This window comes from Crocuta crocuta, unplaced genomic scaffold (assembly GCF_008692635.1).
Source record: "Crocuta crocuta isolate KB4526 unplaced genomic scaffold, BGI_CrCroc_1.0 scaffold168, whole genome shotgun sequence".
Classification (NCBI taxonomy): domain Eukaryota; kingdom Metazoa; phylum Chordata; class Mammalia; order Carnivora; family Hyaenidae; genus Crocuta; species Crocuta crocuta.
The window spans coordinates 3,824,201-3,848,788 of NW_027532591.1; the positions used below are offsets into that span (position 1 = coordinate 3,824,201).

At 36.4% G+C, this 24,588-nt stretch overlaps 1 protein-coding gene across 2 annotated transcripts in view; it reads right to left on the reverse strand.

The window, feature by feature from the left end:
• Positions 1-24,588, reverse strand: part of EPS15 (epidermal growth factor receptor pathway substrate 15) — a 135,795-nt gene that overhangs the window by 102,049 nt on the left and 9,158 nt on the right. For both annotated transcript variants that reach the window (XM_077779686.1, XM_077779685.1), the window contains exon 2: positions 1,103-1,144. In XM_077779686.1, coding sequence (XP_077635812.1) covers positions 1,103-1,144 — 42 coding nt within the window. The remainder of the gene's footprint in view (positions 1-1,102; positions 1,145-24,588) is intronic.

Here is a 24,588-nt window from a genome sequence, read left to right on the forward strand (position 1 = left end):
TGATAGTGTGGAGCCTGCTTGGGATTCTCGCGCGTGCGCTCTCTCTCTCTCTCTCTCTCTCTCTCTCTCTCTCTCAAAATAAATAAACTTAAAAAAAAAAAAACAGTGAGATAAATTCATTCAAATTCTTACGTACTACAGGTGAAATATGAGGGAAAGAATTTCTAGGGTTTGGGTTCTACTCTCAAGATAGAAGAAAAATCGAGTACAACCCAAGATTCAGGCAGAAAATAAGTTTCCAGGCTCAGAAGTTGTTAAATAGTGAATGTATGGCTGTAGATTTGCAAGTCACACCAAAGGAGACTTATAATGGTTCTTTAATAAACTTGCTGTAATTATGTAAATAGGTCAAATGATAGCCTTTTCTGTAATCATGATCACAGGTGAGGAGATTTTTAGAAAAAATGAACTAATATTTGGAAATGGCCAAATGAGACTGTCTACACCCTCAAGAGATTATCTGATGTATGCACCCCTGATTTACTTTCTATTGACTAGCCTCTTATTACACTATGCAGGGATAGAGGTTAAATTATAGAAAACTGATAGCAATGCAATGATTCCTGCCCATACCAATACATGAATTTTGTATTGTGGAGAAAATCTCTACAGTTCATATTCTCATTTTTATATCTTACTGATTCTCCTAGTAGTTAATGATGTAAATAAAATCTTTGCCACATGTTCATTTTATATTTGTATGAGAGTCATTGTTTTAACTCTGTGAAAATTAAAGTTCAGTAAGTCTTAAAAACAACATAAAAGTTATTTCTATTTGGCTTATAATTAATTTGGATATTTATATCTGGATGAATATATCTAATGTTTTATGGATTTTATAACATATAGCTCATGTTATATGTTATGTGGATAGAAAAATATTTGAGACAAATAAGTGTTTGGACTTAATTATCTCTTTCCTTCATTTTTCTGGTAACTCGTCAAAATTATTAAGCACTCAAAACAGAAGGTTAAAGCACAAGAAACTGAAAATAAGGTATGTCAAATGTGTTCAGATGGCTGGTAATCTGCAAATATACAATCAATAACTGAATGTATCTTTTATGTTCAATTTAGAAAAACAAAGAAACCGAAATCTTACCTGTCTGTAGTATTTTTCATATACAGGATTCCCACTTGATAACTAAAATAAATAAATAAATAAATAAATGAATGAATGAATAAATAAATAAATAAAATGCTATTCAATAATTTGTATTAGTATATTTGCATTCACTCAACAGATATTTGAGAGATAAAGTGAATAAGATGAAAATATCCTTGATTTCAAAAAGTTTGGTTTTGTTTCTTTTGAGGGGGGAGGGAAAGTGAATAAAGGCAGCCATATAGATTATTAAGAATCAACTAGAGTCAAGTAGAACGGTGCCTGGGTGGCTCAGTCAGTTAAGCATCTGACCAGCTCTGGCCATGATCTCAGGGTTTGTAGGTTCAAGCCCCACGTTGGGCTCTGTGCTTACAGTGAGGAGCCTGCTTGGGATTCTCTCTCTCTTCCCCCCTTCCCTGTCTCTCTTTACCACTTCCCAAAATAGATAAACTAAAAAAAAAAGAGAATCAAGTAGACAAAAAATAAAATACTTTTAAAATTATTTTTAATTATTTTTGACATAAAAACTTTTCCTCATGTAAAATTTTACCAGAAACCCAACATATAACAAATTAGGGGTGAAATACTTTGGTTTAAGATAGTTGGAAGGCCCAAAATCTTTGGCATTTGTCCTCCACCCAAGTGTCCAAGGTCCCTATGAATACAACTCAAAAACCACTTCAATAAAACAATCAAATGAATACACAGATGTACAAAAAGATAATGTTTATATCATCAGACCTCAAATGCTTGTAGGCAAGCAGTGCCATTCAGTTCATACCACAGTTCAAAGGGTTCTCTGGTCTGCTAATTAACAGATTTACTATTCTCATCTCAAAGGCAAATTAGAAGTATCAATGTCTGAAGGCTCAAGTTCACCTGTACATGATTGTGTAGATGTTCTGGAACCAGGAAGGGAGTCCAAGAAGTGTTCATTGAAGTGACATCAGTGCAGGAATTTGAAAAATGGGGAAGGTGAGAGGGTGATTCTATTCAGAGGTAAGGATGTGCAATCAACAGAAAGCTCAGTTACATTTAAAAAGAACCTTAAGGAGTTCTGAATGGTGACAGGAATTGGAAGTAAGATTTTGAAGTTTTGTAGAAGACAACTTAAGAAGGGGTTCACAGGGCGCTTGGGTGGCTCAGTCGGTTGAGTGTCCAACTTCGGTTCAGGTCATGATCTCACCACTCTTGTGAGTTCGAGTCCCATGTCAGGTTCTGTGCTGACGGCTCAGAGCCTGGAGCCTGTTTTGGATTCTGTGTGTGTCTCTCTCTCTGCCCCTCCCCCACTCCCACTCTATCTCTCTCAAAAATGAATAAATGTCAAAAAAAATTTTTTAGAAAGGGATTCATGGGGTGCCTGGGTGGCTCAGTCGGTTAAGCGTCCGACTTCGGCTCAGGTCATGATCTCACAGTTCGTGGGTTCGAGCCCCACGTCAGGCTCTGTGCTGACAGCTCAGAGCCTGGAGCCTGTTTCAGATTCTGTGTCTCCTTCTCTCTGACCCTCCCCTGCTCACACTGTCTCTATTTCTCAGAAATAAATAAATAAACATTTAAAAAAAGGGGGGGATTCACATGCCACGGTAAAAGTAAGCAAAATGAGAATGGAAAAGGGGGACAGATTCAAGAGTTATTAACATAGTATTAGGTCTAGGTGATTATTTGTGAAGAGGGAAAAATAGGATGGAAAGTAGAAGGCTACTTAGGAAATAATTTTAATGGGCCTAGTAGAGGACCTGAACACTAGAAATGGCAGAAAAGAAGCATGGTCTGAATAAACATTTGTAAGATAGAATTTTCAGGACTTATTAAGTAGATAAAGGGGCAAGAGAAGTTTAGCTAGAAATACAAAAATAAACACACAAAAAAATCTTCAAGCATCAAGGTTGGGCCTATAGCCTTAATGGGTATGAAACTGGATTAAGAAATCAACATTCAGGGGTGCCTGAGTAGCTCAGTCGGTTAAGCATCCGACTTCAGCTCAGGTCATGATCTCACAGTTCGTGTGTTCGAGCCCCGTGTCGGGCTCTATCTGACAGCTAGCTCAGAGCCTGGAGCCTGTTTCAGATTCTGTATCCCCCTCTCTCTCTGACCCTCCTTTGCTCATGCTCTCTATCTCAGAAATAAATAAAACATTTAAAAAATTTAAAAAAAAAACTTTCACAGTAACATCTAGAAGGGTGTTTGACCAAACAACTGGGCTAGCCTAGCCATATTGGCACACAATTAACCTTCATACTAGATTTCCTTATTTGCAAACTAGAATGATACTATGTGGCTCACAAGGATTATTAGCATAATGTGTTCTCAAAGTAGGCATTCAATGAATGTTGATTTCTTTTTTTTTTAATTTTTAAAATGTTTTATTTATTTCTGAGAGAGACAGCGTGAGCAGGCACCCCAGTAAAAGTATTTTTTAATGTGGTTAATATTTATATCAGTGCACTTTTAGTAAACTAATATGGGTGGGCCTCATCCAATCAGTTGAAGGTCTTACGAAAAAGACTGAAGCCCCCTGAGGAAGGTATTCTGTCTCCAGAAAGCCATTAGATTCAGCAGCAACATCAACTCTCCCCCGGGTCCACAGCCTGCTGGCCTGCCCTACAAATTTAGGACTTGCCAGCATCCACAATTACATAAGCCAATTCCTTAAAACCAGTCCATCAGTCAGTGTATGTGAATGTATGTGTGTGTCTATCCTGTTGGTCCTGTTTCTCTAGAGAATCCTAACATACCTAGTCACAGAAAGGTTACTTGTCCAAGCTTTTATTTATTTATTTTTTTTAAGTAGGCCTCACATGCCCAGTGTGGAGTCCAAGGTGGGGCTTGAACTCACGACCCTGAGATCAAGACCTGAGCTGAGATCAAGAGTCAGATGCTGGGGTAACTGGGTGGCTCAGTCAGTTAAACGTCCACTTTGGCTCAGGTCATGATCTCACAGCTTGTGAATCTGAGCCCTGCATCGAGCTCTGTGCTGACAGCTCAGAGCTGGGAGCCTACTTCAGATTCTGTGTCTCCCTCTCTCTGTGCCCCTCCCCTGCTCTCTCTCTCTCTCTCTCAAAAATAAACATTTAAAAAAAAAAAGTTGGATGCTTAACCAATTGAGCCACCCAGGTGCCCCAACCCGCCCAAGGCTTTAAATGGCAGAGCCCAGACTTAAATGCAGGTCTGTCCCACTCGAAGCTCCATGCTCTTTCACAATACCATGCTGCTTCCCATACGCCCTGGTTTGCTCAGGACTGTCTTGATTTACAACCTGTTGTCGCAGCATCCCATCCAGTTTACCGGTTGTCTCAGATTTTGCATTTTCCTAAGTGAACTATTATTATTAGTGCCAATATTAAAATAAAACAAGATGAGGGGCACCTGGGTGGCTCAGTCTGTTAAACCTCCAACTTCGGCTCAGGTCATGATCTTGTGGTTCGTGAGTTCAAGCCCTGAATCAGGCTAGATGCTCACAGTGCAAAGCCTGCTTGGGATTCTCTCTCTCTCCCTCACACTATACCCTTCCCCCACTCATGCTGTTTCTGTTTCTCCCAAAATAAATAAACTTAAAAAAATAAAAACAAAAAAATAAACCAAGATGGATTTAGTACACCTCTACTGTATACATCTAACTTCTGGCCAAGCTATCAACTAGTAGAGTGTAAGTGCTTAATCCACATCTTAAAATGATGAAATCTGAAAGAGTACTAGTAATAATTCCATCTTTCTTTTCCCAATTCTTCACAGATAAAATATCACTACCACCTTCTTTTCAAGAAACAGCATGCAGAAGACTCACCGAAAAGTATCCTTAGACACAAGCAACCTTAGAGGTTGCTGACTCATAGCCTTGTGAGATAGTGGAAGAATGATTTGACATTGGTATTCCTGATGGCTATTAGTTATGCCAGTCACTACAGTGACATGTACAAAGACCTGTAACATGCCCCAGGCCACCCACCAGCTGGGTAAGTCAGTGAGAAAGTACAGGCTAGGGACAAATGAAGTATATGTAAGGAGTCAACAATAGTCTGAAAACTCTTAAGGTGGTTTTGTGGTTCTATCATTTACTGTACGGTATAACTCTGTAAACTATTTTATTTATTTTGTTGTTTGGCAATTGTTTTTTTTATTATCCAAGAAGCTCTTTCAGAAACAATAAACTGAAAAGAAGAAATTGTACGTTTAATACAAAATTAAAATCTCAGCTTTCATTTTTCTGAAAAACGAATAGACAGGTAGTTTGCATAATACTTTTGAAGCTATTGCTATTTATCATGGAGCTCTACTGACATCACTGTTAATGAGTTAGCTGCGAATGTCAAAATTTACAAATGTTTTTATACATCCACAATTAAAATTTTAAGGATAAAAATGGTATTGGATACAAAACAAAAAAACAAACAAATAAACTATGTGCGCCCTCCTTGCAACCTGTCATCCAATTTTAAAGACTAAAATCATTGGAAAACTGACTTTATAAATACAACCTAAGTGCCTCAGTACAGAATCTTTTTGAAAACACATCCTCTAGAAATTGGTTGTACACTGCTCAAAATCAATTGAGAATCTTTAATCAAAAGTTAAAGTTCAATGAATAAAGTTCCACAAACACTTCAGCTTTTGAACCTTTTAGCAAATACCAATTATTATAAACCAAATTTGCCAAGACTTTGAAACGTACTCCTCAAAAACAAGGCAGGAACTAGACAAACTAAATGAGGAGGTTTCAAACAGTATAGGGTTTCATTTTGAAATTCTGTAATTATACTTTGTAATGAATTACAGGAGTTCCATCAAAAGATTCCTCCTATTTTAAATAAATGAATAAAGTGAAATTCCAGAAAGCCTACAATTTTGCACTAAATTTAGTGAAAAATAAAATAATCATAAACAGAGACAACTTCTATGACAAGATTTGTCTTATAAAATATTTGTCAAAGAGAATACCTTAATAGAGGCAAAAATTTAAAAAACACCTCCTGCAAAATATTGGGGCTGACAAATTCGTAATTTTCAGTAAGAAAAAAATAAGAAACAAGAAATACTTCATTTAGTAATTTTCTTCCCTGAGCTAACCAGGTACATCACAACAAGTAGAATGTATTAGCAATTAATATTACTGGTTACAGAGAATAAACTGTAAAAATTAACAACCACAAACCATAAAATGTAACTCTGAAAACTATAGCAGACAATTTTATGAATAAATTTAAACTAGCTAAACTATACTAGAAAATAATTACTTGTTAAAAAAAGCCTTAGTGACACAATATTAAAAACACAGATAATGACAAAAACTATGATACAAAAAAATGTCTGTATTTTTTAATATTCTGACAATGTAAAGACTTAATTTTGTTATAGTAAAAAACAAATATTTTAGTACTTTTTTTAGTACATTTTATTTTTGAAAATTGTCTCTGACTAGAACTCCTTTATTAATCTACCAATGTAATCATTTTGATGGCCAAAAAAATAAGTATTTCAAAAAAACTTACAGAATTCTAAACATTTCTTTTTTTTTTTTTTTTTTAAATGTTTTATTTATTTCTAGGAGAGAGAGACAGCGTGAACAGGGGAGGGTCAGAGAGAGAGGGAGTCACAGACTGAAACAGGCTCCAGGCTCCGAGTTGGCAGTCAGCACAGAGCCCGACGCGGGGCTCGAACCCACGAACCGCGAGATCATGACCTAAGCGAAAGTCGGACGCTTAACCGACTAAGCCACCCAGGCGCCCCAAGAATTCTAAACATTTCTAAGCGTCCCTTTCATTCTCAAAAATGTCCAGGTTGAATGAAAAATTGTAAACCCGCCCTATTTACAGACAAGAGTAAAAATACTCTGCTAGAGAAAGCAAATGAAATACATTCCATCAATAATGAAGAGTTAATTTTAAAAGATAATTCAGTTGAATTTTTAGTACCTGAAAAAAAAATCTCATATGCAGAAATTCTGAGCTCCAAACTGTACCTTATTAATCATCACATTACAGTCATCACATTGCTTACTACATAAACACATCTGAGAAGGCATTAGCTCACTAAAGTGTTCTAAAGTACACCCTGTGCTGATTAGTATACTAATATGATACAGCTAAATGAGAATGGAAAAAGCCATACAAATTGCAAATTCACTCATCAAGCAAGAAGACCAACGAGCTTTCTGGTGTGTCTCGGTAAAAAAAAAAAATTTTTTTTGCTGAAATATGATCATCATAAATCAAAAAGAATTCACACATAGACAACACACACAATGAATGCAGACAGAAAATAACTGAAAGGCAGAGCTAAAATGGTAATAGTGATTATCTCTGAACAAAGGATTATACATTATTTTTATATTCATCTTTATATTACTCTGTATTCTCTGAAAACATTTTTTATAATAAGCATGTCCTATTTTTCTAAGTAAAAGAATAAAACTATTTTCAATTTGAGGAAACATAAAAATCCAAAATTTTGAAATCAGTATTCAAAATTGCATATTGGGGTGCCTGAGTGGCTCAGGTGGTTGAGCATCTGACTTTTGATTTGGGTTCAGGTCATGATCCAACGGTCATGGGATTGAGTCCTGCATCAGGCTCTGTGCTGAGCATGGAGCCTGTTTGGGATTCATCCCTCTACCCCTCTCTCCTGCTCATACTTTCCCTCTCTCTCTAAAATTTTTTTTAAATGCATATGAATTTTTAGCATCTAAATTAATTTCTAAAGGAAAACTTTTAAACTAAAGTTGTCAAAACAAAAATCTGATCTTTTGAAAATCTAACATTATTAAAACCAATTATTTATTAATTAGCTATATAATAAACTCTTATCAGCTGCCACAAAGTAAAATATTCATAAATGTAAGAATCCCTTCTAAAGAGTCAGTAGCTATTTACTACTACTCTGAAAAAATGTCAAGTGCTTATAAATAACAGATGTTAGAGGGGCGCCTGGGTGGCTTAGTCGGTTAAGCATCCGACTTTCACTTAGGTCATGATCTCGCAGTTCGTGGGTTCGAGCCCCGCACTGGGCTCTGTGCTGACTGCCAGCTCAGAGCCTGGAGCCTGTTTCAGTCTGTGACTCCCTCTCTCTCTGATCCTCCCCTGCTCACGCTGTCTCTCTCTATCTCTCCTAGAAATAAATAAAACATTTAAAAATAAATAAATAAATAAATAACATGCTAGATAGCAACTATAGTTTTGTTAAAAAAAAAAAAAATTCAAGTTTTGGTATCAGATAGGCCTAGATTCAAAGTCCATTTCATTACTTCTTAGATGATCTTGAGCAATTTACTTCACCTTTTCAAAAAGCCTGTCTCCTTATCTATAAAGTGCTAATAATGTCTATTTTTCATAGGTCTTATAGGAATTAAATTAACTGAAATAAAAAAAGTTGATTACTTGTTTCCTAATATCCTTTCTTCTCTTCTTTCTTTAGTAACAGCATCCCTAAGCTTTACCTGGACATGTGGACACCTAGCTAAAGCTACATCTCCCAGCCTCTCTTGCAATCCCAATTCTCCTCAATGGAATGAGAACAGAAATAATATGTCCAACTCCAGGTTATACACCTACAGGGAAGGAGAATGTCTTCTACCTCCTAGTCCTTCTTCCAACTGGCCAGAATGAAGATATGGTGGCAGAACATGGAACAGCTGTCCAGACTGAGAGATGGAAAACATGGCTGACAATAAAAAAATGGTAAGAGAAAAAGGTGTAGGTCCCTGACACTATCACGAAGATGCCATATCAGCCCTATACCATTTACCCTACCTGGACAGTTACTTGAGGAAGATAAACTCTCTCTTGTTTAAGCACTATGATTTTGGCTTGAACCAATACCCTTAACTAATGCAACAAAGAAAAAAAAAGGATCTATTTTTATTAAGAAAAAAATCATTTAAAGTAAACTTTAGTAAGAAAAAATTATTACAAAAGTATAGCATACTACCATCTTAAGGCATGCTGCATTATAATTCTCAATCATTTATTCTCCTCTTATAAAAGTATTAACATTCCTGACTGCTGCCGTGTGACTTGTAGTGCCTGCCTTTCTGTGGCACGAACAACCCTACTGTTGGCTTGGCCATTTGACTTACTTTGGCCAGTGAAAAAGGAGAAACTTCCAGTTCCAAATTAGAAGCTTTAAGAACTATTGTGTGTTTTCACCAACTCCTGCTCTTTTCTCTCTACCAAGAGAACATTACAGTCACAAATAGGGGTGCTCTTTTGTTCTGTACCCTAAAATGAAAAAGAATCATGGAGAGGCAGCTGGGTGGCTCAGGTGGTTGACCATCAGACTTCAGCTCAGGTCATGATCTCTAAGCTGGGGAGTTGGGAGGCCCGCATCGGGCTCTGAGCTGACAGTTCGGAGCCTGGAACCTGATTCGGATTCTGTGTCTCCGTCTTTCTGCCCCTTCCCTGCTCATGCTCTGTCTCTCTCTCTCTCAAAAGTAAATAAACATTTTTTTAAAAATTTTTTAAGAAAAATAATCATGGGGATGACTGGGTGGCTCAGTTGGTTAAGCGTCCGACTTCAGCTCAGGTCATGATCTCATGGTTCATGGGTTTGAGCCCTGTGTCAGGCTCTGTGCTGACAACTAGCTCAGAGCCTGGAGACTGTTTCGGATTCTGTGCCTCCGTCTCTCTCTGATCCTCCCCTGCTCACGCTGTCTGTCTGTCTCTCTCTCTCTCAGAAATAAATTTTAAAAAACATTAAAATTAAAAAAAAAAGAAAAAGAAAAAGAATCATGGAGTTGAACCATAGCCAATTACTAGGGGAATCTATAACATGAGTAATAATTAAACCTTTGTCATTGTAAGCTACTGATGTTTTGGGTTATTTCTTACTGCAAAATAATCTTGTTAACAGATAATCTAACACCAAACTATAGTAGATAGCAGAAAGAAAGAAAGAAAGAAAGAAAGAAAGAAAGAAAGAAAGAAAGAAAGAAAGAAAGAAAGAAAGGAAAGGAGAAGAAGGGGAGGAAAGGAGGTCCCAGTTACTCGGAAATCCATAGGTTAGTAAATAAATGTCAAGAATTGCTTCATATGGAATTTTTAATTTCATTTTTGGGGGGTTATGTGGGAGATAGATGCTATATAATAGAACTTTGAGAGACTATGATTCTATAGTATACAAAATGAACTGAAACTTTAAATAGTGTTGGGCTTATTATAAATGGTTATAGTACAATGTGGGGGGAGAAAGGTAAAAAGAGAGAGATAACCTCTAAAACATAATGTTTATCATTTTTCCATTAATCACAAGGTCATACAATAAAGAAAACCAGTGAATAAATAAAAAGAAGAGGAGAGTGGGTATGAATATAAAGGAGTAACATGAAAAATCTTTGTGATGGAACAGTGCTTTATTTTAATTATTGTTAGTTACATGAATCCACACATGATAAAACTGCATATGCATAGAACTACATACATACAAACACAAACAAAAATAACTATAAAACCAACTACATTTGAATAAGGCCTGTGAATTGTGCCAATGTCAATTTCCTAGTTTTGCTATGGTACTACAGTCATATGAGATATTACAATAAGGGACAACTGGGTAAAGGGTATATGGGACCTCTCTGTAGTACTTTTTGCAACTTCCCATGAAAAGGTGGTGTTGAAGCCCACTGTGAAATAGGTTAAAATCGAGACAGAAAGAACACTGTGTGAAAAGGAAAACAGATACAGAAGTCTAGGTAACAAAAAGGAGACAATGGAATAGTTTGTATTTTTCCAAATAAACCACCCAATACCTTTTTTGTTTTCTCTCTCTAAAAAGTTAAGAAAATGAGTAAGAATTCAGTACTAGTAGACATGAAAAATAAGTGTTATTAAAGGCCACAATTTTCTGGGTAATTTGCCATGCAAGTATTTTTGACATATTAACACACAAAAATTTAGCAACTTAGAATAAAGCCATCTAATACTCCATTTTCAAGAGAACTGAGGAACCAGAAGGGGAACTAGCCCCTGACATCCTTTCAACTATTCCATCACAATCACAACCACCAACTTCTTTAATGATGTAACAGCAACTCCAAAGGCCAAAGTAACAAATGAATACAACCAGAAGAGCCAAGTTAGGAGACTAAAATCTTGTGACAAGACTTGTAATGTCTAAAACAGACTCATATATTTCACAGTACAAGGGAAAATAGGATAAATACAAGAATGAAAAAATAAGAAGGAGCAATGGTAATCAACAGCTGTTGATCAACAGCAGTTGATCCAAACTGACAAAGGAAATAGTAACCTGAAGCTGTCTGAAGAGTCCAGAGAACGTCAATAATAATGAAACTTTAAAAAGGAAAACAACCCTGAAACTGAGTAGAGGGTGGAGAAAAGCAAGTCATGTGAGTAGTCCTCACCTTTAAAGCCAGTGAGAAGGTGCTCAAACAGACACAAACAGCCATCTGACCAGTTTGCTTAGATAATGCACAGTATCAGCCCTCAGCTCTGTGAGTCACAACTCATTTAATAATTTAATAAACATGTATGGATGCTTTCTAGGGACAGAGCAATAGGTTTATATGTCTGGAGTTACAAAATCATACATGGCTCCTGCCCTCAAAACAGCTTAACCATCCAAAAAGAGCTGCAGTGTTCCATTCTGCAAACGTGCTAACATCTCATGTTAGTACCATAACAAACCACTATAAATTGGTAACGTAACAGTAATACTCTAACACTAGTACTGCAAAGAAAACCTTGAAAATCTCGATCTAAGAATATATTTGCTTTGGAGATAATCAGAACTGAAAGGTACTTTAAGTAGAGAAAAGGATTTCAAAAGATGACATAGCTGTATGCTACTGAAAAACAACGGGCGCAAAGAGACTATACCAGCAACTCAGACCAATAATGAACTAGCTTTTGTTAAAGCCAGTTCAACCTAACCAAAAATCTAAGTGGCAGAGTGACAGTGACAAAGAGTAGCTTTGGTCTCTCACCAGAGGATAGTTAAGTCCTACACATGCCAGTATAGTCAGCCCAAAATGAAGAGAAATCACTGGGATAAGCAGGAATAATAGATGAATTGACAGACATTCAAATTTGGAAGAAATGAAACAAAATAACTATCATCTGCATTTGTATAGCACTTTACTTTTTTTTTTTTTTAACCAAGGACATTCACAACCTCACCTCCCAGGCCCTTTTTCTACACTAATCCAGATGATCACATCAATTCCCACTTTTCAGTACCACACTTACACTGATGACTATCAAATGGGGATCTTTAGTTCAGACCCTTTCTCTGAACTCAACATTTAAATAAACCATCTACTTTACATCTCCACTTGGGTGTCTCTAAAACATCTGACAGAGTTGTATTTTTTTCTCCAAAAACCCATTCCCTTCCCTGCCACAAACCATCTAGATGCCCAAGCCAAATACCTGAGCCTACCTGTCCTTCACTGTCTGTTTTCAATCCATCAGCAAGTCCCATCAACTCTACTTCCAAGATATACATTGAACTCATCCACCTCTCTCCACATCTCAGTCCCATATTTTGTCTTTACTATTGTAACAAACTTTTTTTAATGTTTATTTATTTTTGAGAGAAAGAGAGAGAGCTGGGGAGCAGCAGAGAGAGGGGGACAGAGGATCCAAAGCAGGCTCCACAATGACAGCAGAGAGCCCAATGTGGGGCTTGATCACAAACAGTGAGATCATGACCCAAGGTCGGACACTCAACTGACTGACCCACCCAGGGGCCCCTGTAACAAACTTTTATCCATCGTCTCTGCCTTTATTCCTGCCTCTCCATACAGAGTATACAGTAGTCATATAAAAATATAAATCAGGACATAATATTCCCCTGTTTAAAGCCCTCGATGGCTTCTTATTTGACAAAAAATAAAATCAAAATTCTTTGCTATGGCTTGGAATCGCTGCCAGCCTCTGCTCACCTCTCCAGCCTCATCTGGGCCACTAACTTCACTCTGATATTTCAGTTCTTCTAAAAGTGCAAATTCTGTCCCAATTCACAGACTTTGCATGGATCATTCTCTCTTCCTGAAAAGCATAGTTGGTATCTTCATTTACTTAGCTTAACTGTTACCCACTCTAAGATTTTTTTTGGATCATCATAAAGTAGGTTCTCTTTTCTTTTTTTAATTCCTCAGCTTTGCTTGTTTCCTTCAGAGCTCTTAATACAACTTGTTTTAATTTTGTCAGTGTGGGGTTTTTTTGTGGGTGGACCTCACTACAAGATGGGCTCCATAACAGCAGAAGCCCATGCCTATCTCGTTCAACATCATTTTCCCAATGTCTAGCACAGTGCCTACTTATAGACGTGCTCAATAAATATTAGTGAATTTTATTTATTTATTCAACATTTATTGACAACTCACTACTTACCAAAGACTGAGCTAGGCACAGTGATACACAATCCCTACTCTCAAGGAGTTTACAGTCTAGTGTAGAGAAAGAAAAGGGTAAGGAAGTCATTTTTTCCTCACCCTCTTCTGAGAATGTTCCCTTCAAAACCAACATGAGATACTTGATCCTTTCCTGAAGAGAAAGCTAAACACATCTTTTCTCAGAATGTTACCTTCAACCCCCTGCTTTATACGAAACTCAACCTCTCACCTCCCTCTCAAATGGTCCAGTTTTAAAAACCAGCCTACATCAGGGTCCAGAAATGGCATTAAAATCCTCTTTGATCATCTCTGCAGCTTGTCCACATTACACTACTCAAACTTTTTTTAAAAAAACCAAAACAAAATAGAGGCACCTAGATGACTCAGTCAGTTAAGCATCTGACTTCAACTCAGGTCATGATGATCTCAAAGTCTGTGGGTTCGAGCCTCGTGTTGGGCTCTATGCTAACAGCTCAGAGCCTGGAGCCTCCTTTAGATTCTGTGTCTCCCTCTCTCTCTCTCTCTCAAAAATAAATAAAACATTTTAAAAAATCATTAAAAACAGGGGCGCCTGGGTGGCTCAGTAAGTTAAGCAACTGACTTTGGCTCAGGTCATGATCTTGCAATTTGTGGGTTTGAGTCCCGCATAGGGCTCTGTGCTAACAGCTGGGAGCCTAGAGCCTGTTTCAGATTCTGTGTCTCCCTCTCTCTCTGGCCCTCCGCCTCTCACAATCTGTCTCTCTCTCCCTCAAAAATAAAAATATACATTACAATGTTTTTTAAAAAAATAAATTAAAAGCAAAACAAAGCTCTACTCTTTTTTTTGTATTTTATTTTTTTAAGTTTTTACTTAAATTCTAGTCAGTTTCTGCTTTTGATGAAGACATCAGTTGTACTGGATTATTAGTTGCCCACCCGACTCCAGTATGACCTCACCTCAACTAATTACGTCTATAATGACTCTAATTCCAGGTAAAGTCACATTCTAGAATTTCAACCTAATGAATTTGAGTGAGGGGAGACACAATTCAACACATAACAACCAGTAACCTCAATTCTTTCTGACAAACCTACTCTTGAACCCATTCTCACGGCAACTACTTCAGAGACAAATGTGAACTTTAGTCAACCCAATCAGACAAAATCTCAGTTCTTTCATGGGAACACTGTCAGAGAAGAGATTCTCTTTTCCATTGCACTAGGAGTTACAAACACCACATGCCTGAAGCCTTACAATCATCTTAGGGCTACAACGGGAAAACCTGCCTGAGACTGGAGCCAAGATATGAAGGAAAAACTGAAGAGTAATTATCACTGAGACCCTAACACATCTGAAGACAGCTCTACTCCCAGACCTATCGACTACATAAACTAACATACTCCCTTTCCACTTCATAACTGGCATTTCCTATCACTTGCATAAAAGGGTTCTGATGTAAACTGGCTAATAAAGTGAATTTTATATACTTCTTGACTGGTTTTCAGAACAATACAGCTATTTCAATTCTTTTCATACTATAGACCTAACATTTTAAAAAATATCCACACAAGAGTGCCTGGGTGGCTCAGTCAGTTAAGTGTCAGACTCCTGATTTCAGCTCAGGACATGATTTCACAGGTTTGTGAGTTCAAGCCTCATGTTCATGAGTTCAAGACCCCCTCCACATTGACAATGCGGAACCCACTTGGGATTCTCTCTGTCTCTCTCTCCCTCTCTCTTTGCCCCTCCCCCACTCACGTTCCCTCTTTCAAAAATTATAGAATAAACTTAAACCCACACAACCTTACTCTGTTTTGCTCAAGTATAATTTGAAATAAACTCCATTTCTTAAATAACATCTTAAAGTAACCTAAGAAAACATGCATGTTTGCATGTTTATTAGTTGTTCATTTCAAAAACAGCAAAGAATTTGATAAAAAGAATTTTCATTATTATGGCAACTTACATAATGGAAGAGAGGGTAAACTCTCACAGCCTACCACTGACACCCAACTGGGTAGGATGATTTATAGCCCAGAACTAATAGATTTGATTAGTAAAAGTTGGCCTGCACTAATTGAAGGCAAACAAACATGCTTAAATCTAATACAGATAAAAGAAGATCCGCTTATTTAATAGTTTTGCACAAATTAAAAAATTCAGTTAATGGGGGTACCAGAGACCCAAAAGAATCAGCAATGAAATGTTGCTTTTCTTTAATTTTTTTAAACGTTTTTATTTATTTTTGAGAAAGAAAGAGCATGAACAGAGGAAGGATAGAGAGGGAGACACAGAATCTAAAGCAGGCTCCAGGCTCTGAGCTGTCAGCACATAACCCAATGCAGGGCTCAAACTCACGAGCTGTGAGATCATGACCTGAGCCGAAGTCAGGCACTTAACTGACTGAGTCACCAAGGCACCCGGAAATGCTGCTTTTTAAAAAGGCAAGCTAAGGGGGCGCCTAGGTGGCTCAGTCACTTAAGTATCTGACTTTGGTTCAGGTCATGATCTCACGGCTTGTGAGTTCAAGCCCCACATTGGGCTTTGTGTTGATAGCTCAGAGCCTGGAGCCTGTTTCAGATCTGTCTCCATCTCTCTCTGCCCCTCCCCAGCTCATGCTCTGTCTCTCTCTCTCAAAAACAAATACACATTTTTTAAAAAAAAAATTTTTTTTAAAAAAAGAAAAGAAAAAGGCAAGTTAAGAGGCACTAGGCTGGCTCAGTAGGTAGAACATATGAGTCTTGCTCTCAGGGCCATGAGGTCAAGTCCCACCCTAGGTGTGGAGCCTACTTAAAAAAATAAGTACACAAATAAAAAATATAAAAGCAAGTTAAATTATAAAGTGTGAATTTATATACATTATATTTTAAAATCATACATATACATATATAGTGTATTATAGCTTCATAATAAGTAATACACATTAAATCCTTATTATTTCCTATACATCAAGTACTGCTCTTAAATACTTTACATATGAAGCCTATTTAACTTGACCAAAGACATCATATCATATCCATTACAGATGAGGAAAATGAGATATTAATAAATTGAGTGACTCAGAGTCATATACCTATTTAAGTGTTGGGACCAGTATTCAAATCCAAGAAGTCTTATTGTAGGGTATTTTTGCTCTTAATCATTTGGTTGCCTCTATCAACAATGCTGTTACTTTCACCATTACCTTACTAGCCTTTATCATCACTATCTTACCAGCATCTTTCATTGGCATTATATCATCTGAACCTCTATAACACTCAGAAAGGTATTACATGTTCCAATTCTAAGACACCTTTAGTTGTAAGGGCCACCGATTTAACAGAACTTAATATCAACGTAGAGATAATTTTAAAAACTTTTTTATTACTAACCCCAAATTACATACATTTACCTGCTTTTACTTGTCTAGTATCACAATCAAGCATTAAGTCAAAGCAATGTTTTTATAGTTTTCATTGTACAAGTCTTCTGCCCCCTTGGTTAAATTTATTTCAAAGTATTTTATTCTTTTTGATACTACTACCAATGAGATTGCTTTCTTAATTTCCTTTGCAAACTGTCCACTGCCAGTGTATAAAAATGCAACAGATTTTTGTGCGTTGATTTCATAAATTGCAACTTTGCCAAATTTGTTTATTAGCTCTACCATTGTTTTGTAGCATCGTTAGGGGTTTCTACATATAAAAAATCATGTCAAACAGTACGAAATCTCCTCAAAAATTAAAAATAGAACTACCATATCACCCATCAATCCTATTTCTCAGTGTTTGTCCAAAAGAATTGAAATCAGGGGGCTCTTGGGTGGCTCAGTGGGTTAAGCATCTGGCTCTTGATTCCAGCTCAGGTCATGATCTCACGTTTTGCAGATTCAAGCTCTGCACTAGGCTCTGCACTGTTAGTGTGCTTGGGATTCTCTCTTTCCTCCCTTGCACACACTTGCTCGCATGTTCTCTCTCTCTCTCTCAAAATAAATAAATTTTTTAAAAAAGGATTGAAATCAGGTTCTCAAAGAGATATCTGTACTCTCATGTTCACTTCAGCATTATTTACAATGGCCAAGAAGTAAAGACTTCATCAACAAATGGATAAAGAAAATGTGGCACAAATATGATTTCATTCATATGTAGAATTTAAGAAGCAAAACAAATGAGCAAAGAAAAAAAGGAGAAAGACAGAGACAAACCAAGAAATGGACACTTAACTATAGAAAACAAACTGATGATTACCAGAGGGGAGGTGGGTGGGAGGACAGATGAAATAGGTGACAGGGATTAAGAGTACAATTATGATGAGCACTGAGTAATGTATAGAATTGCTGAATCACTATATGGTACACCTGAAACTAACATAACACTGTATGTTAACTCTTCTGGAATTAAAATAAAAAATAAAAAAAAAAGAAAATATGGTAAATATACAGAGCAGAATATTGTTCAGCCACAAAAAAAGAAGGAAACCCATATATGCTACAACATGAATGAAACTTAAAGACATTCTAAGAGAGGGGCACCTGGATGGCTCAGTCAGTTAAGCATCCGACTTCGGTTCAGGTCATGATCTCACAGGTAGTGGGTTTGAGCCCCACATCAAGCTCTGTGCTAACAACTAGCTCAGAGCCTAGAGCCTGTTTCAGATTCTGTATCTCCCTCTCTCTGCTCATGCTGTCTCTCTCTCTCTCTCAGAAATAAATAAAACATTAAAAAAATTTTTTAAGACATTCTAAGGGAAACAAGTCAATCACAGGGGGGCAAATACCACATGACTCTGCTTATATAAAGTACCTAACATAACGAAACTCATAGAAGCAAAAAGTGGAATGGAAGTTGTCAGGGATTGGGGTTAGAAGCAAATAGGGAGTTGCTGTTCAATGGGAACAGAGTGTCAGTATTATAATGTAAAAAGGTTCCAGAGAGCTGCTCTATAACATTGTGCCTACAATTAATGACAATGTACTATTCATTTAAAATTTTGTAAAGGTGGTAGATCTCATGCTATGTGTTATTAACCAGAATAAATTTTTAAATTTTTTTAATGTTTATTTTTGAGAGAGAGAGCGTGAACAGGGGAGGGGCAGAGAGAAAGGAAGACACAGAACCCGAAGCAGGTTTTAAGCTCTGAGCTGTCAGCACAGAGCCCAACGCAGAGCTCGAATTCATGAACCCACGAGATCATGACTTGAGCCAGTCAGATGCTTAATGGACTGAGCCATGCAAGCACCCCTGCCAGAATAAATTTTTTAAAAATCATGTCATCTATAGAGATAATTTCATTTTTTCCTTCCCAATTTCGATGAGTTTTATTTCTTTTTCTTGCCTAACTGCTCTACCTAGAATTTCCAGTACTGTGTTGAATGGAAGTGGTAAAAGCAGTCATGCTCATCTTGCTCATCATCTTAAGAAAAAAGCTTTCAGTATTTCAACACTTAGTATATGCTAGCTGTGGGTTTTTCTATATGGCTTTTATCATGTTGAGAAAGTTCCCTTCTATTGCTCGTTTATTGAGTATTTTCATCATGAAAGGGTGTTGAATTTTGTCAAATGCTTTTTCTGCATTAATTGAGATGATCAAGTGAGTTTTTTCCCCCTTCATTCAATTAACGTGGTACATTACATTGATTGATTCTCATATGATGAACCATCCTTGCAAGTGTTTCATTGTCTTTTCCTGGAAATATATCCACAAGCCAGGAAATAAAAAGCATCCTTTTTCAGCCAAATGACTAAACTTTTGACCGGAAAAATACTGTCAACTTATCTGTACTCTAATGTGAAAAGATCTGTTGCTTTTCAATGCCTAGTTTAGTAAAACGCTAGCAGGGTATTACCGGTCAGCCACACACAATCCTCCAATTTGTCATCTGGCCTACTTAGCATACCCGTCTTTTCAAATGCAAGTATTGCTCTGGTGGTTGTCTACTGATCAGTCATGCAGACTCTGCAGAGAATTACCTACAACAGAAATTGTAATTGCTTAACCTCTATCTGGAAAATACTAAGAGTAAGAATTTCTACTGGAATTGGAGGAGGGGATAATTTTGGTGAATGTGCACAAAGACAACATTCACCCAGTCTCAATTTCGAGTATTCTGTATAATTACTAGACCATTTGTTTTTGATTTCTAGTTGAGGAAATACAATAACTCTGGCTGGAGCACTTATATGAACAGTAAACTTGACAAGGTATTGTTGATGGAAAGCAGCTAGGAAGGTTAAAGATAACTAAAATGACCTATTTTGCTTAAAACTCACAGTTCAGGGTCTATTGGAATATTATACAAATATGCTTTATACTAGATAGTCTATATGACTCAGTAGAAGACTCGGTGAATTAACATGCTAACACACCAATCATTTCCTATTTATACAAACTGCTGATCTATTATGTGTCATTGTACTAGGCACTCCTGACAGAGAGATGAACAAATAGGACGTCTTTGCTCCCCTGTAACTTAGTCTTAAGCAGAAAAAAAAAGAGAGAGAAAGAAAGAAATTATAACACAATGGCTAAATACAAAAATGTATTTAATGCGCTAAGCTATCAGACAAATAAGAAAGTATTCAAATAAACTGTACTTACTATCATTATTACCAGACAGAAACAAAGTACAGAGAGAAATATACTAAGGAAATACAAAGTAGAAAAACTTAAACAAGTTTCATTCATTATTCATTCATTTAGACACTGCTGTACATCTATTTGCCTTGATATTGGGAATACTAAAATAAGTAAGAAACCATAATCCCTGACATTGAACACTCAAGTTTAGAAAGAAAAAGAGACAATAACAATCCACTGTGATAAGTGCAACAAGAGGAAGTAAATACAGTTGCTATGGAATCAGAGATACCTAAAGGGAAAAGAAGAGGAAAAGTCAATAAAAGTCATATCTGAATTATTTTATAATAGAAAAAGCTGAGGAAGTCACTTACAAGTGACATCTAAATTAAATCTTAAAGGAACCAGTCAAGCAACTGTAAAGAGCACTCCCATCTCAAGGCCCCTGCACTTGCTATTCCATCTACCTAGAACATGTCCATAGATACTCATATGGCTTACTTCTTATTTCATTCAAACTCTGATCAAATATAACTTCCTCAGAGTGGCCTTTCTGACCATCCTATCTAAAGCTGCTCCTGATAGCACCCTCTTCTCTTACCACACTCTTATTATTTTTCCTAGCTCTTATCACAATTGGACACACTTGCTATCTGTTTCTGTTGGTCTCCCTCACTGGAAATACTCACCCATGGGGCCAATAACTGTCTTGCTTACTATGTGTCACAGTACAGACACCAGTGCTTGATAGATAGGAGGTACTCAGTACCTATCAAATGAATAAAGCAAAGAAGTACAAGAAAAACTCAGGCAGAGCAAGAAAAATGTACAGAAGAAAGTTATGAAAAATGGGCCATGGCTGGGTACTCCTGATCAATAATTGTAATAGCAAATATTTTTATAAAGGACTCACTTATGGGCCAAGCACTATTTTTAGCACTTTATTTGTATTATCTCATCTAATCTTCACAATCTACAAAATAGACACTCTTATTCACATTTTACATATGAAGAATCTGAAATGCGAGGAGAGTAAATGATGTGCCCAAAATCACATAGCTAGTAAATGGCAGAATTATAATTCCAAGACAAGCAGTACAATGCCAAGGCTCATTCTTTTAATCACTGTCCTAAAGCACAGAAAACTGATAACCTCTCTGGGCTGTTTCTACATATGTTTAAAAAAGGAAAGAAAGAAAAAGAAAAATACCTACTAAAAGCAGTCTTTGTGAATATTGCATGCTTCATATATTCTTTAAATTTTTTTAATGTTTTATTTATTTCTGAGAGAGAGAGAGAGAGAGACAATGTGAGCAAGGGAGGGTCAGAGAGAGAGGGAGACACAGAATCTGAAACAGGCTCCAGGCTCTGAGCTGTCAGCACAGAGACCGACGCGGGGCTTGAACCCACGAACCATGAGATCATTACCTCAGTCAAAGTCAGATGCTTAACAGACCGAGCCACCCAGGCACCCCCATGCTTCATAGACTTAAAACCCTATATGCTACACATTAGTAGTTTTTTCAGAATATGAACTGCGTTTACCATGCAAAAAGCTAAGTAAATCCCCCACCCACAAGTTTCTGATTCTGATTCAAAGTAGCACTGTATGAGGTCTAAGAATTTGCATTTCTAAGAAGTTCTCAGATGATGCTGATATACAATTTCACTCTCAAGAACCCAAGCTACATAACCAAAATGTAAATTAATAACACTTTCAAATAATACTAGATTCCCTGAATAAGCAATTGCTGAACTAGGCACCTTCAAGTTATTATATATAGATGTGCATGCTTTCCCCTAAAGATCAGGGACAAAACAAGAATGTCCACTCTCGACACTTCTATTCAACATTGTACTAGAGGTCTTAGCCAGGGAAATTAGGCAAGAACACTGCATAAAAGGCATTCAGGTTGGAAAGGAAGAGGTAAAACTCTCTCTATTCATAGATGACATAATCTTACATAGTACATAAAAATTCCTAAGGAATCCACTAAAAACTACTACAACAAATAAATGAGTTCAGTAAGGTTGCAGGATACAAAGTCAATATACAAAAATTAACTGAATTTTTATACACTTGCAACAAATATGAAAATGAAATTATGAAATCAAAATCAATTCCATTCAAATAACAAGAATAAGGAAGAATATAATACTTAGGAATAAATTTAACAAAAAAGTACAAAACTTACACTCTAAAAACTACAAGACGTTGTTGAACAAAATTAAAGATATTTAAAATGGAAAAAATCACACATTTTCATGGATTGGAAGACTTAACATTAAGATAGCTATATTTTCCATACTAACTTACAGACTCAAAGCAATCTATGAGAATTCCAAATGTTTCTTTGTAGAAAATGATACACCAATTCTAAAATTCATATGGGACTGCAAGGAACCTAGAGTAGCCAAAAACAATCCTGAAAAGAAAAACAGAGTTAGAGGACTAATGCTTCCCAATTTCAAAACTTACTACAAAGCAACCATAATCAAGACAGTGTTGTACTATACGAGAATAGGCATATAGATCAACACAATGGAATTAAAAGTCCAGAAATAATCTCATACATCTATGGTCAAATGATTTTTGAAAAAAATCATTCCATGTGGAAAGAACAGTCTTTTCAACAAATGGTGCTGTGACAACTGGAGATCCATGCAAAAGTATGAAGTTGGACCATTATCTCATACCAACTACAAAAAACTAGCTCAAAACAAATGAAAGACATAAATGTAAAAGCTAAAATTATAAAACTCTTAGAAGAAAACATAGGGATGAATCTTTATGACCTGATGTTTGCCAAAAAATTCTTGTGTATAACACAAAAAGCACAAGTAACAAAAGAAAAAATCAGATAAACTGGACCTCATCAAAATTTAAAAGTTGTATGTATCAAAGGACACTATCAAGAGAATAGAAAGACAACCCACAGAATGGGAGAAAACATTTGCAAATTTCATATCTCAAAAGGGATTTATATCTAGACTATATAATGAATTCTTATAACTCAATAAGAAGACAAATAACTCAATTCAAAAACTGGCAAAGGACATGAATGAACATTACTCCAAAGAAGATATACAAATGGCTAAAAAGCGCATGAAAAGATGGTAGGCATCATTTGTCACGAGGGAAATGAAATCAAAACCACAATGAGATACTACTTTATAGCTACTAGGATTCTGGGCACAGATGGATTTGAAAAGTCACATAACAATTATTAGAGAGGATGTAGAAGAGTCCTCATACACAGCTGGTGGGAATGTAAAATGGTGTAGCTGCTTTGGAAAATAGTCTGGCCATTCCTCAAAAAATAAAACATAAAGTTTCTATGTGACCTGATAAATATCCAGCAGATATAAAAACATATATCCACACAAAAACCTGAACATGAATGTTCATAGCAGATTATTTATAATAGCCAAAAGGAGAAAACAACCCAAATGTCCACCAACAGATTTAAGGATAAAGAAAATGTGGTATAACAATACCATGAAATATTATTTGGCCTCAAAAAGGAATGAACACTGATACTACAACTTGGATAAACCTCAGAAACATTATGTTAAGAGAAAGAAACCAGTCACAAGAGACCACACTGATTCCATTCATGGAATAGGAAAATCTAATTGACACAGAAAATAGATTAGTGGTTGTTTAAGGCTGGGAAAAGCATGAAAAAGAAGAGGATGATACCCAAAGAGTACAAGGTTTCTTTCTGAGGAGATAAAAATGTTCTAAAATTGCCTGTGGTGATGACTGCACACATCTATGAACAGACTAAAAGTCACTGAGGTGCACCTTTTAAATGGGAAAACTGTATGATAGATTATATGTCAATAAGTTTGTTTAAAAAGTAAAAATGTTTAAAAATGGTAAAGAAACAATATGGCAGGAAGCTCAAAAAAGCTTAACAATTAAACCATTTTTAAACAGTTTATAAATTCAGTACCTTTGGTACTTTTTAATAGTGTTTGATAGCTCATATTTCTAAATGTAAATATAGGTCAAAATACCATTAATTTTCTCATATGAAATATTGTTAACCTAGTACTAGAAATTAATTCAGTAAATTTATAATTTCAGGGTATGCTGGTCTTCCAACCTAGCCTCATGATGAAAAACTATAATTACTACTTTAAAATAATCAATTTTTAAATATTTTTAATATTTATTAAACATGTATAAGTATAAAGTCATGCCAATCATACACTTATTTTAAAAAATAGAATGTTTTGGGGGCACCTGGGTGGCTTAGTCGGTTAGGCGTCCGACTTTCGCTTAGGTCATGATCTCGCGGTTTGTGGGTTAGAGCCCCGCGTCGGGCTCTGTGCTGACTGCCAGCTCGGAGCCTGGAGCCTGTTTCAGTCTGTGACTCCCTCTCTCTCTGACCCTCCCCTGCTCACGCTGTCTCTCTCTCTCTCCTAGAAATAAATAAAACATTAAAAAAAAAAATAGAATGTTTTGGCAAGTTTTCCTTGTAAGTATTGTTTGTGTATGTGTGAGGTTATAGGAAAATAAGTCTTGTCCATCTTAAATAAATACTGGTAAAATTCTTGTACTAAAATAAGAGGAAATCGTCATAAAAAGCTGTG